This window comes from Leopardus geoffroyi, chromosome A3 (assembly GCF_018350155.1).
Source record: "Leopardus geoffroyi isolate Oge1 chromosome A3, O.geoffroyi_Oge1_pat1.0, whole genome shotgun sequence".
Taxonomy (NCBI): domain Eukaryota; kingdom Metazoa; phylum Chordata; class Mammalia; order Carnivora; family Felidae; genus Leopardus; species Leopardus geoffroyi.
The window spans coordinates 79,028,573-79,043,195 of record NC_059336.1 but is presented as its reverse complement, the minus strand read 5'-3'; the positions used below and the strand labels follow the sequence as shown (position 1 = coordinate 79,043,195).

Sequence of the window (14,623 nt, the reverse complement as noted above, 5' to 3'; positions counted from 1 at the left end):
TTAGAAAAGTTATGAGGTGCCTGGGTGGCTTAGTTGGTTAAGCATCTGACTCTTCATTCTGGCTCAGGTCACGATGTCACGGTTTGTGAGTTCAAGCCCCATGTCGGGCTCTCTGCTGACAGCATGGAGCCTGCTTGGGATTCTGTCTGTCTCTGCCCCTCCCCAACTTTCTCCCTCTTTCACTCTCTCAAAAAAATAAACTTAAAAAAAAAGTTATTAGCCACACTCATGTGGCAGAAAGTGAAATCTGGCATTTTAAGTGTTAATTGTTTGCCTTATATATTAAGGTTTCCAAGCTGTCTATTAACCCTTTCTACCAGCTCTTTAATCTGGAAGGAAAAAATAATGGAATTTTTTTTTAACTGGACTAAGATATCTAAATATATTTAAAAGACTATGAAGGGTTTAAAATGCCACTTTTCTTAAATACATGAGTAATGTTTTAACTCATATTTAGGATTGGTTTTTGCTGTAACCCCTTGTACTCTCTTGGGTCTAAGCAATGTTTAAATGGTTTTCTATTCTTGTATTTTTTTGTTTCAACTTTTTATCCTTTAAAATGTGTTCTCGGGGCGCCTGGGTGGCGCAGTCGGTTAAGCGTCCGACTTCAGCCAGGTCACGATCTCGCGGTCTGTGAGTTCGAGCCCCGCGTCGGGCTCTGGGTTGATGGCTCAGAGCCTGGAGCCTGTTTCCGATTCTGTGTCTCCCTCTCTCTCTGGCCCTCCCCTGTTCATGCTCTGTCTCTCTCTGTCCCAAAAATAAATAAACATTGGAAAAAAAAAATAAAATAAAATGTGTTCTCATACATTAATTATTTACTTTTCAACTGTGATGCTATATTATGCCAATATCATTAAACTGTTGATACAACATCAAATAGTCTTTTAAAATACTTAAAAAGTTTCTAATATTTAGAGAATTGGGAACAGTTTATGAAGCTCAAACACTTAGTGTTTCAATAAGTTCTTAAATGTAGAGAAATAATATGATTATTTGTCAGATATAGAGTTTATCAGGGTATTTCATTGTTAAACCACAATTCCAAAGCATATGAAAGCATTCTGTGTAATCAGTTATACTTTCAACTGGATATCGAATTGGTACATCAACTATTTCTTAACTTTATTTCTAGAGGAAAGTCATCTTTACATATTTTTTTAGATCAATTACATTTAGCCATTAGCTAAATTACTTTTTGTTTTCTACCTGCAGTTAGTAGTGTCTTTTGGTCTTCAAGAATCAAATTACAATGAATATTTGATATAAGTAGTCATTTTCTATCAGTGAAAGTTGTACATTAGAAGAAATGATTCACAAGTTGGCCCTAACATCTCTTTTGTTAAAAGAAGCCCCATATATAGCTGTAAGACTGATTTGTAGTTTTAATAATTTGAATGAAGTAGACTTGTTAATGTATTAGTGATATCATATTATACTCAGCATAACAAAGCAGTTTTAATAATATCATAGCATGCATGTTTTTCTTTTCTTTTCACTTCAGTTCCTTTCTTTTTTTTCTTCCTCCCTCCCTTCCTCTTTCCCTCCCTCTTTCTTCCTTTCTCTTTTTCTTTCTCTCTTTTTATTTTTTAAGTAGGTTCCATGCCCAGTGTGGGGTTTGAACTCATGACCCAGAGATGAAGAGTCTCATGCTCTACTGACTGAGTCAGCCAGGCACCCCCTTCAGTTCCTTTCTATAGCAATTTTAGTTATAAAATTGTTCAAACTCAAACTAAAAGCTAGAAATCATAATTGGGACTTCCCCAAATCTATTTATTGGCTCATGAGTAGATTTGGGGGGAATGTCAGATTTTTATTCAGACATTTTTCTGATATTAAATTGACAGGCATTTCAGCACATCGATATTTTAGAATTTAATGTTTCTTCTTCAGCAGTAAAATACAGCTTGTACACTGATTTCCCAAAAGTAAGCCCCATTATCAGGAGGAGAGTAGATGCAAACATTTTTATTCTGGATGAGGTTATCCTAATACACAGTTTTGTTGTTTCTGAGCAGTAAATAATCCCTTCTATTACACCTTTCCGTCTTCTGATGTATAAATCCAGGAATCTGGCAATGGTAGCTCAGAAAAGGTCATTAGTATTCTTTTGTCTTTGAAGTTTAAAAACTATCTTATATACCATTTTATTTTATTTATTTATTTATTTATTTATTTATTTATTTATTTATTTATTTCATACCATTTAAAATGTTGTTTTTTGATTCTACTAGATGATAAGGTCCACGAGCTGAGGGATTTTTGTCTACTTGTTCTCTACTTTCTAGCTAATGTGTAAAATAGCGCCTGGCACATGGTAGGCACTCAATAAATATTTTTAAATAATTGCATAAATTTTTGCCTTTAGTTGAAAAAGTGAAATTTTTCATGACAGTGAATTAATTTTTATGTTATTCAGAAAGCAGAATCTGCCGCTGGGAAGAAATGATATAGTACAGCTAAAAGAAGCCTACAAATGGATAACTCACCCCCTGTTTTCAGAGGAACTGGGTGTTCCCATTGATGGAAAGGTATTTGATCATCAGCACTGTTAATTTTGTTCGCTGGTTTTACATCATCATATGGCAGAGTTTTGATTAGTCAAAATAATCTTCTCTTTAAATAATGGAGGATTTTTAAACTTTTAACATATTAATTTCTAACAGTCTTAAATTGAGAAAGTTTTTATTTTTTTAAGACTTCTTTGTGATCTAAGACATTTATGTGTATAACAAGTATAGTGTACCCTAATTGACTTTAAAAGATTAGAAATTAATCTATGCCTTTAATATATTTATAGTTTAATTGGAGAGACACATATTAATACAGAGCAATACATAAGTAACTATGAGTAACTTATGTAACTTAAATAGTCAACTCTGGTTATCTGTGGCTAATCTTATTTTCAGATATAGTCAATCAACTACAGTGAGCGTGGATCCAGTCTATCCTACCTTGTTGGTATCTCAAGTCCCTCCTTTTCAATTTTAGGTAGACACTGCCTTTGAAACCAGAACACTTAGCTGTCTGCCCTATTCCAGAACAGACCTCACCTCAGTCTCCAGAATGGATTGAATTTAGGGGAGAGTTCGACAGGTTTCCAGATGTGGAAACAGGACATATTACTAGCTTCTCTTAAATTAGATTTTAATAGTATGGCCTCATAGCTTTATCATTTTGCTTGAAGGAAATTCCCTGAATATCAGATACATCTTTATTCCAGTAAAATCACCAAACCATCCTTCAAAGCTAAATAGTTAAAAAAAATTTTTCACCATTCAGAAAAATTCTTAGCTCTGTTTCTCTCTGTTAGTATGAATAAACTCTGTCCTTTAAACTGAATACTGATAGAATAGAGAATAAAACCACTTCACACATATACGGAGAGGAAATGAGGTAATGAAAGTACTTTGGAAATTAGAGAAGTTATTGATGCAAAATATTTTTACCTCAAACTTCAGTTTTGAAGCATAAGTAATTTTACATGTTGAACCAGTGAGAACAGAAAATAGAAAACAAAAAGATGCAAGTGTTCTAATAGATTCAGAATGAGTGAAGTTTTCTTGAGTAAAAGGAATGTCTTGTGATTTTAATTTTACTTTGTAGATTAGAGAGAAAAAAAAAACCTAGCTATTCATTATTGTGATTCTAGAGTAGCTAATATGCTTGCTGATGATTCAATGCAATCAATAAATATAGAAATACTCAATAAAGAATAAATTGTTACATGGTGTGGCATTTATTGTTTTTCTCTATGTTGAATTTTTGTTCTCTGTGGAGATTAATGTATATAGAGTATGAAATTGTGCTTATTTTGTATGCAAGGATGTTCATTATAGCATTTTTTAATAACAGAAAAGCTTACAACTTAAATGTCCAACAGTCCCTAGAGTTGAAAAGATGTCCCTGGCATATTAATTAAAGTAATTTTCCAAAAGTATGTTTAATATCCCATGAAGTATATACATTTATGTTTATATTATAAAAATAGCTAAAAGGAAACACGCCAAACTGTTACTACATTCTACCTCAGTGGTGTGGGATTAAAAAATCCTTTCTGTGTTTGATTATTTTATAATTTGTATGTATCATTTTTGTGATAAAAAGCTAAGATCTCTCTTTTAAAATTCAAATCCATTAAGAAGTTTGAGCACTTAAAAATAAAGCCTTAACACAAAAATAATAAAAAAATAAAGCCTTGTACAGAGATTTTAAGTATGTGAATAAAATGCTTTTGCCTTGCTAATAATCCTAATCATAATACTGACAGGAACAATTCTTTCAGTTATCTCTTTCCAGTTCCCTGAACTCTCTTTCATGTTCACATTGAATTTATATACATGCACAAAAATCATACAAATTTATTTCAAAATTTGTTAAATTTTTTTTTTGGTAGAATCACTAGTAATTGAGCTTTGAAGTGAAAAAAAAAACACAAAAAAACAAACAAAAAACCCAACAAAATTATATCCTTTTCAGTGGCCCTGTGAACAAGCTGATTTGAGAACAGTAGTATTCCAGTTTTCCTTCTCATTCGTTTTCTGAAGCCAATCTTTGAGAGTTAATTTCTATTTCCATTCATAAGTGGTTAGATGTTGGTTTCCTTTTGCTCATTTTTAAACTGTCTTTATAATTTTTAGAGCTTGTTTGAAGTGAGTGTGATCTTTGCTCACCCAGAAACAGTTGAGGATTGCCACTTCCTGTAAGTTGCTACGTAAACAATGTCAATTGTGTAACATTGTTAATGCTTTTGGATTTTCATGAAACAGCCCTCTTTGTAACTTGTCATGTTTTAGCAGATTAAACCAATACAGCTGGTATAGAAATTCATTTTGTCTGTTCCTAATATCCTGAATTTAGCAGCAATATTATATAAAATATATTTGAGTTATATTCACCCCAAAATAAACTCATTAACTTTTCTTTATTAACTTGGATTTTACTTAGACGTGCAATATGCCCAGATTGCTTCAAGCCAGCCAAAAACAAGCAGGTAAAGATTCCTCCTTTTTATTCTTTATTGAGTTTTATTTGAGCTGAATATTCAAATCAACAACAAAATGATATGTGTTAGAAATGTTGTCAATGTATCTTTTAATCATTCTTTAAATATTTCCATTTGCTACAGTTATTTTTTTTTCAACTCTGAACACCTTTGCCTCTAGCTAGGAAGTCATAACGCAAACAATCTCATATTTGTGTCACTGTCTAGGTTGTCTCCCTGGTGTTGTTAAATTTAGAACCAGTGTTTCAATGATGTTACTGTTTTCCGTTTGGGGAAATTCAACTTTGAGGTTTTATTCCCAAAATTGCATCATTGGGGAAAATCCATGTTAATTATTAGCATTCCAAACTTTTGTCTAATACTCATTTTCTAGAAATTGGTATTTAAGAAATGTAATCCAAAATAAATTATTTTACTTAGGACAATCTGAATTAATATGCCTATTTCAGGCTACATTTGCAAAAGGGCATTTTATACAAACTCCCCTTTATTTGATGTGAGCTGGTTTTCATGTTAATGAGCAAAATAGTTAGCATGCATTTCAGTTTCTGCTATGCCAGGGTGGAATGGCAAGGCAATGATATTGGCAAGCTTTCATGCCACAGATACTTACCTGGTTTTATGTGAAGATTCAGGCATTACTTTTACTGACATCCATTTTACCCTTACGGTCGTTAAAAAGAATATAAACTTGGGGCATCTGGGTGGCGCAGTCTATTAAGTGTCTGACTCTTGATTTTGGCTCAGGTCATGGTCCCAGGGCCATGGGATCAAGTCCCACATCGGGCTCTGCACTGAGCATGGAGCCTGCTTAAGATTCTCTCTCCTGGGGCACCTGGGTGGCTCAGTCGGTTAAGTGTCTGACTCTTGATTTCAGCTTTGGTCATGATCTCAAGGTTTGTGGGTTTGAACTCCACGTAGGACTCTGCACTGATTGTGCGAAGCCTTCTTGGGATTCTCTCTCTCTCTCTACCTCTGCCCCTACCCTGCTCACATGCGTGCACGCACATGCTCTAAAAAATGTATATGTGTGTGTATGTGTGTGTGTGTGTATGTGGTAGATATGCTAGAACAAATTATATACATGGTGTATATATACATATATATATATATGTATATATACATATATGTGTGTTTGTGTGTGTGTGTGTGTGTGTGTGTGTGTGTGTGTGTGTGTGTGTATTCATTGCCAAAGATACATCTGTTAGTCTTTACTCTTGCTTTGACTGGTTGCTGAGCCTTTTGGAACCAGGGGGTGGTAGGGGGAGGGGGTGTTGAGGGATGGGAGACAGAGTTGGCACCATTTGTCAAATTCCCTGTGCAGCATGTCTAAATGTGAGAAAGTCTAAAGCACTGCTTCCCACCTTTCTCACATCATGATACACCTAGAACATTACCATGTTTGTTCAGCACCCTGAAGTTAACAAGTTGCTCTAATCTGGAAGCAATTGGTCTAGGGGTTCTTTGGCCCTTGTGAATTAGAGGGCTCAACATCTTGGCACAACTGTAGCTCATTGCTTTGCCATACTAGTTGGAAAGCTCTGCCCAAATGACCTGTAGCCATGTTTATATTGAAGATCTCATTGTATTGTTTGTTATCTTTGAGGAAATATACAGGTACCAGCACCAAATTGTAGAACAAGGAAATTTTTGTCATAGCATCACAGATACCACATCATTTGGCCAGTGGTATAGTGTATGTAGTTTTCCTGCCTTATTGCTGAGAGCAAATTAAATAACCTTTTGAGATTCTTTCAGGCTTAAGTTTTCATATCTTAACAAATAGGCACTGAATTTTCAGTTTTAACCCTATAATTTGGGGTTCTCCAAAATATGGTTTAGAAAATCATTGATTTGATGATAAACTGTTGAGAGACCTACATTGTGCCTCTTTTTAGTCAAGTGTAATTTCACAAAACAGAAGAAGTAATTGTAATTTATCATAGTAAGCCATGTATATATACACTAATTTGTTCTAGCATATCTGCCATATGGTTTGACTTTTCTTATTTAAAAAAAACCCAAAGTGGGACATTTGTTATAGATGCCCTTCTGTTACAGTGAATTTGTTTACTTTCTCTGTGGTTGGCGAGTGGTGTTGAGCTGCTAGATGCCAGGGCGGGCTTGTTGGCTCTATTTACTCTTAGCTTGGCAACCAACTGCTGAACTGTTCTGCTAGATCTACATGGTGTTATGGACACAGACTAGATTGAAAAGAAAGGCCTTGGGGAGAACTGCTGGAATAAATGCTTATGTTTTACCTTCTTGAAGCTATTAAGTATTTCTCTCCTTTAAAATGATGTAATTTCCCCAACTATGTTCTGTGTTTCACCTTTGATGTTTTCTTGTCTGAGTGATAAAATGTCTTTTCTTTTCATTTTACCTTATATAGTCAGTGTTCACTAGAATGGCAGTTATGAAAGCGTTGAATAAGATAAAAGAAGAGGATTTCCGCAAGTGAGTAGAAGTATAGAAACATGGCGGCATCATGGAATTTTAGAATAAAGGGAATGTTAGAGATCATCTAACATCCAGTCTCTAAAACAAGACTGGATGTATTTCAGGGATGATGATTGTGTCTTAGTCATTATTATATTCCCAAATCCCTGGCTCAGTACCTGGCATGTACTAGTGTTCAGTAAATGTTTATTGGACTGGTATTTGAATTGGTGAGTCAAATCCAACTTCTTTATCTTTAGAAGAGCATGTTGAGGGAGTTGACTTGCCTAAGATTTCAACTGGGTAATAGAATAGGCTTAGAGCCAGGGTTCCTGTCTGTCCAGCCCAGAGTCGGTCGCATTACATCCCCCATTTTGAGTATTGTCCATCTGAAGACGAGGGAGAAAAAGGCCCTTCACTTGTTAAAATATGCTGAAATACAATAAACCTCATATTTTAATTCTCATTGTATTCATTTTGTTCAATAAAATATCATGGTTATCTTTCCAGAATATCCTTGAATAAATTTCAAACGATAAAGTTGTGAGGAAGGTTTTATATATTTTATTGACTAAAAGTGAGTCTCAGGAAATGGAAATACTTACACTAAATTTTAGGAAGTAAAGTCAGCCTCTCTTTGCAAGCAATAGGTCCTGAACTTCTAAGTCATTTTTTTTGTTAAGACATCTTAGGAAACTGTATGAAATTTTCAAGCCAAGCATTTGGAGTCCATCCACATTGAGTCATTTACAGGTAGACTCCAGTCCATGGCTTTGGAAGTTCCCAGATGGTAGACAGAAAATAAAGCCATACATTGCTCTTTTCTGTCCTCAGATTGAAGTTTTTTAGTTAAAAGGGCAGAGTCTGCCACATTCCACTTTTTCTGGCCCTGTGTGTGATCTAATTCCCAAGGTCATAGTTGGAATGAGAAAGAGAAAGAGAGAAAACTGGTGGAGACCCTCCCCACAGGTGGGACTTACCAGCTTTACCCAAATGATTAACGATTTTTTAAGCTGGCACCAACTGTTCATAGGGAGCAAGATGGCTAAAGACCCTGGAGAGGCTTCCACTTCATAAATATGGGTTTTTCTCTCAGATCCCAAGGCTGTTAGAAATTATCATCTGGGAACATGCAGCCTCCTGAGTGAAAGGTAGTAGCAGAGCCCTGATTTACTTTGTGTCACTCTCGTGTATTAAAGTGTACTTGAGGTGTAAAAGATCTTTATGATTTCAAAACTTAAAGTTAGGGAGTGGCTTAGTCCGTGAGAGACTCGTGTTCCGTGTGTCTCAGACAATGCTGATTCATCCTAGTTATGTGGTTCAATATCTTTTCTGGAAAATAGCAGCTGTAAAATTTATTTTGTTTTGCAGGCAGTTTCCTTGTCCTCCAAACTCACCAAAGGCTGTATGCACTGTTCTTGAAATTGAGTGTGCTCATGGTGCTGTTTTTGTGGCTGGTAAAATATTTAGTCTAGAATATACTTATGCTGTCAACTTACTATCCTTTCTGAAAACTCAAGTCACCTCTCCTCTGTTTCCTTTTAATTTTTGTTATCAGGTTCTGATTAATTAACTCTTTTGAGAACTAGGACTGATAGTCAAGCTTATTTTAGCTTCTGTAGGTATTCTCAAGGTCCACTCAGATTGGTTATTTGAAATACCATGCCAAAGGGAAATGACACTTCTTAAGTTTTAATAGTTTCCATCAGAGGTGGCCAATACCCATAGAAATATGGGTAGATGCAGAGACCCGAAACTGATCGGGAGAAACATAGCTACAGAAAGCATAAAAGCAAACTTGAAAAAAATAATTTTATTATCTGCAGAATGACTGAAGATTTGAGTTTCTGCTTAAAAATAAAAAAATGTTGCATTGACCTTCCCAAGAGGTAATCTAGCAGATAGTTTTTGTTTTGAAAGCTACATCTATTTCATAGTAATGGCCGAAATGAAATTGTTTCGTGCTCTTAACTATAATACTCTGCCCTGTGGTAATGAAAGCCACCTGCCATAGTGCAGCTTTCTTCATAAAGCAGTGAGTCATTTTCTGTTTTTTTTTTTTTTTTAATTAAAAAACTTCAAAGTTTCCCGTATTTGAACTCTTTGGAATATATTATCACCAATGAGTATTGCATTAAAGTATTATTAATCAGGCATAAAAGCAGTAGTTGCTGGGTTTTTTGGTAATGACCCTTGGTGTGTTCCATAATATAACTTGTTCAGCCAGCCAATCAGATTAATAAATATATTGAGCATTTTATTTTTTTTTTTATTGAGCATTTCTTTAAAGCTCATTTGATGATTCATATCATGTCTTTAACCATCTCTTCTATTGTTACCTTAAGTCTTTTAATTTAATTATTTATATGTCTGTATGCTGGCTCCCCAAGTTAGATTGTAAGTTAGTTGAAGGGTAAGCCTTGCTTTGTATCATGGCACCTAGGATATTGGCACTCAATATATAGTTGTTTTATCTTATTATGTTAATTATATCATTCCATCCAGGCTACCTTATGTTTCTTTGGCAGGGAGATATAATAAATATTCCAGGAATCTACCGCAAACTCCTTGGATAATTGATGGAGAAAGGAAGCTGGAATCTTCAGTGGAAGAATTAATTTCAGATCATCTTTTGGCAGTATTCAAAGCAGAGAGTAAGTGTTATAATATTCATATTTTAAATACATTGTCATTCATGAATAGGTTTCTTTGAGGTGGCGGGAAAGATTTCTAAAATTTTGTAAATCACCAGATCTAGACTCCTTGCCTGGCAGCTTCCCATGAACAAGGGTCACCATGTCCTGAGCACCTCTGGCTTGGGCTGGATTGGAGCCAAGGATTTCTTTCGTCTCTCAAGATGACTATTCTTTCCTGGGCAAATTCAAAACCACTGAAACTATTTTAAGTGAATGCATTTAAGTTCTGACCTTGGGACACCTCAGACTTGGCCTCTTTTGGGGGAATATGAGGAAATTAAAACACAACTTCCACATCCAGTTCTTGTTCAAGAATAATCGCTGGCAAATGTCTAGCTTCCACCTTAACTGCTAAAATGTCCTGGGATAAAGTTCAAGCCTAGAGAAAGCAGGTCAACAGCTACCAGTTCATGAAGACTTCATGAGAGTTGTGTTGTATTTTAATTTTCCAGGTATTAATGAGCCCAGGTTTGTGGGATGAGTCAGATCCTGCCAGGCTTAGGTTTTCTCTGTCTCTGTAGGTCTGCCAGGTCGCAGACCACATAGAGCCTGTGATCTCACCTAGGATTAGGCTAGAGGGAAGGGGCTAAGATTTCAATTGCAGGAAGTCATGTTGTACAACAGGAAAAACTGTAGGCCATAAGCAATGATTGATTTACTTTAAAGTGGGTCTCCTAGCATAATTAGAACACTTTTTTTGAGGAAGCAACTAGATATCTACTCTTCTCTCTGAAAAACCTTGAGACAAGACTGCTTTAGGAATGGCAAGCAGATGATTGAGATGAGATATGGCTATTCCTTCCACCTCTCTGGCTTGTCAAGAAGGAAGACAAGCACTTTAAAACACATCCCTCTTATAATGTGTTGCCTATCAGGTAGGTGGACTCTCTTTTTAAGGGTCTTTAAGAACTGTTTACTGAATAAAGAAGAAATTAACCTAGCAACCTAACATTTTCCAAAATCTCAGCAGTAAAGACTCTGGGATAAGTGGCACCTGGGTGGCTCAGTCAGTTAAGTATCCAACTCTTGATCTTGGCTCAGGTCATGATCTCACAGTTTGTGAGTTCAAGCCCCATGTAGGGCTCTGTAGTGACAGTGTGGAGCCTGCTTGGGATTCTCTCTCTCCCTCTCCTTCTGCCCCTCCTCCGCTTGTGTGTGCATGTATTCTGTCTGTCTGTCTGTCTCTCTCTCTCTCTCTCAAAATAAATAAATAAACTTAAAAAAAAAAGGACTCTGGGATATTGCCATGAGCTTTTACTTGCTTAATATCTACATACCCAGTATCTTGTAAGATTTATCCAAATTATAAAGAAGTGAAAATTAAGCTTTAGTACAAAAAGTTTCTTTCAAACTCTTTTTTGGAGCCACCTGACTCTCTTTGTATAAGATGATTCAAGAAACTTTCAGTTTTGATTATTTGGGTCTCAAGGAAGGCCCCATTGCCAAGAGGGCCGTCAGGAGGCTCTGAAACAGATGTATGTTTCCCCCTTGCAATCTTTCATGAAGTTAGCTTGGTTTCATTTTCTATTTGAGGGCGGGAAATTGTCCCCAAACTGAAAATGAAGCAAACTGTGTGTTTAGCATCTGTAATTGTGTCCTGAGGAAATTTATTGAGAGCTGCTTGAGAAAAAGCAGGCCTCTGGGCCTTGGTGCTAACTGGCTCCTTGTCAGGGGATAAAACCTGTTGTTAGAAATGCCTGATTGATAGCATCAATTTGCTAAACCTGTGTATCTCAGATATATTACTCATTATTTCTGCAGATAACATGTGACAACTCTGGGAAGATGGTTCTGACTGATGTACCTCTATGTTTTACAACTCTTTGAAAATAAGTGGTATTATATGAGGCGGTCTAGCTACTCGTATAAAGGTCCCTTCCCCTAAATGGGAGATTTCTCAGTCACTTCAAACTGGCACATCATATTATCGATTTGCTAATCCCCTGGTTAATGAGTAGTAAGCTTGGAGACACTCTCAAAGTCACTGTGTCTAAGAAACTTTCCCCTAATACATTTGCTATTTCACTTATTGAATAAATATCTGTCATGTTATTTCCCTACTGAAAACTTGTCAATGACTACATGCAGGATAAAATCTAAACTATTGAACTTGATCTTCTGAGGCCTTCATCATCTGGCCTCTGCCCATTTTTCAGTTCCATCATCTGTGTGTTCTGCGTATGAGGGCCACTACCCACTACATACTAGCTGAACTGCTGATAGTTCCTGATCATTCTTGCACTTGGTTTTGTTTTTGTTTTTACAATTTCTGTTCCTTTGAGCAAAAGGAACTCACAGGATTATGGGGATAAGACAGGGCATAATGTGAATTTAGAAAACTCAACCAGGGCACCTGTCTGACCCAATCAGTGAAGCATATAACTCTTGATCTCAGGTCTGAGTTTTGAGCCCCACATTGATTGGGTGTAGAGATTACTTAACAATAAAATCTTTAAAAAAACAGAAAAGAAGGGACGCCTGGATGGCTCAGTCGGTTGAGCGTCTGACTCTTGGTTTCGGCTCAAGTTATGATCTCAGTTTGTGGGTTTGAACCCCACATCAGGCTCTGTGCTGGCAGTGCAGAGCCTGCTTGGGATTTTCTCTCTCTCCTTCTCTCTCTGCCCATCCCTCACTTGTGCTGTCTATGTCACTTTCAAAATAAATCAACTTAAAAAATTTTTTTTAAAAACGGGCGCCTGAGTCACTCAGTCAGTTAAGCATCCGACTTTAGCTCTCAGAGATCAGGTCATGATCTCACAGTTTGTGGGTTCGAGGCCTGCGTCGGGCTCTGTGCTGACAGCTCAGGGCCTGAAGCCTGCTTCGGATTCTGTGTCTCCCTCTCTCTCTGCACTTCCCCCACTCATGCTGTGCCTCTCTCCTTCAAAAATAAATAAACATCAAAAAAAAATAAAATTAAAAAAATTAAAAAAAAAAGAAAAATGAAAACTCACCCAAATTTTAAACATGTATTTCCTAATACTTAAGGTATTAAGGTATTAAGGAGTTAATACTTAACTCCTTTTCCTTTTGTTGTTAGCTATTATTCATAATTGCATACGAATAAAGTTTTAAAGGTTACCCCCAAAAGTATTTTTAAGTGAGTTTTCTATCATGTACTTATCTATCTATTTATTTTTAGAGCAGAGAAGGAAGGAGGAAAGAGCACGCAAGCAGGGGAGAGGGACAGAAGGAGAGGGAGAGAGAATCTTAAGCGTGCTCCACGCTCAGCACAGAGCCTTACGTGGGGCTCAATCCCACAACCCTAGGATCATGACCTGAGCCAAAATCAAGATTCTGATGCTTAACTGACTGAGCCATCCAGGCGTGCCACTCCCAAAAATATTTCTGAATGTATTGTCCAAATTTGAGATATTTTCCTAAAAGATATAATAAATAATCGCTTCTTCCTTTGTCTGGATTTAATGTTTCTCTGGACTTCCCAAGGGCCTAGCTTGGGATCCTACACCTCTGGAATTTGTTGAAATTTTATGGGCTAATTTATGAATTGGAGATTTCTGGTCTGATTTAGCTGTCACTGTTCGACTTACCTCTCTGTGTCCCGTTCTTTCCCTTCTCCCCCATCAGTCACAGGTTATGGCTCAGTCACTGTGGATCCTCTGGTTCCCTGACATTATGGCTGGTTTGGAGATGGAGGTGGGCAGGTATAAGACAGATCACAGCCCCAGGGAGTCAGTATCTTTCAGCTTCCCAGATGCCATTCTGAATTCCCCATTTAGCTATCCACCCCTAGTTAGTGCTACTCTTGAGTCTGTTGAGTCTGTCTAGAAGCTACTGATGTTACCATGGGTTTTATTAACAATGGAGTCTAAACATGGAGTGGAGGGTTCTTTGGGACTCAATGGTCCACAGAATCCTATTCCTTGCCTGGCCTTGATTCTCTACCTCAAGAAAAGCCTGACCCTGTGGCTCTCATAGCTGCTTACTTGGCCAGTTCTTAGGTATTAACGCAGCACAAGTTATCCAGGCTTCTTTTTATTTTTATTTATTATTTATATTTATTTTTTAAGTGTGGATCCCAACATGGGGCTTGAATTCACGACCCTGAGATCAAGACCTGGACACCTGGAACACCTGGGTGGCTCAGTCGGTTAAGCGTTTGACCCTGGCTCAGGTCATGATCTCGCGGTTTGTGAGTTTGAGCTCTGCGTCGGGCTCTGTGCTGACAGCTCAGAGCCTGTAGCCTGCTTCAGATTTTGTGTCTCCCCTTCTCTCTGCCCCGCCCATGCTTGTGCTCTGTCTCTGTTTCTCAATAATAAATAAATTAAAAAAAAAAAAAAAAAAGACCTCCACATTGCCAGTGCAGAGCTCAACGTGGGGCTTGATACCATGAACGAGATCATGACATGACTCAAAATCAAGAGTTGGATGCTCAACTGACTGAGCCATACAGGTGCCTCAATTTACCCAGATTTCTGAGCCTAAATTCAGCTTAAATTCTAGTCCTACCTTGGCTGTCTGGCCCTTA

The 14,623-nt window shown here is 36.9% G+C and overlaps 1 protein-coding gene across 4 annotated transcripts in view; it reads left to right on the top strand.

Annotated features, from left to right (window-relative positions):
- Positions 1 to 14,623, top strand: part of PUS10 (pseudouridine synthase 10) — a 73,449-nt gene that overhangs the window by 40,739 nt on the left and 18,087 nt on the right. For all 4 annotated transcript variants that reach the window (XR_006703480.1, XM_045446142.1, XM_045446143.1 and 1 more), the window contains 6 exons: positions 2,417 to 2,528; positions 4,638 to 4,699; positions 4,945 to 4,990; positions 7,395 to 7,459; positions 8,813 to 8,898; positions 9,970 to 10,095. Coding sequence is in view for 3 of the 4 variants with exons in the window: in XM_045446142.1 (XP_045302098.1) it covers positions 2,417 to 2,528; positions 4,638 to 4,699; positions 4,945 to 4,990; positions 7,395 to 7,459; positions 8,813 to 8,898; positions 9,970 to 10,095 (497 nt within the window). In the remaining variant the exon portion in view is untranslated. The remainder of the gene's footprint in view (positions 1 to 2,416; positions 2,529 to 4,637; positions 4,700 to 4,944; positions 4,991 to 7,394; positions 7,460 to 8,812; positions 8,899 to 9,969; positions 10,096 to 14,623) is intronic.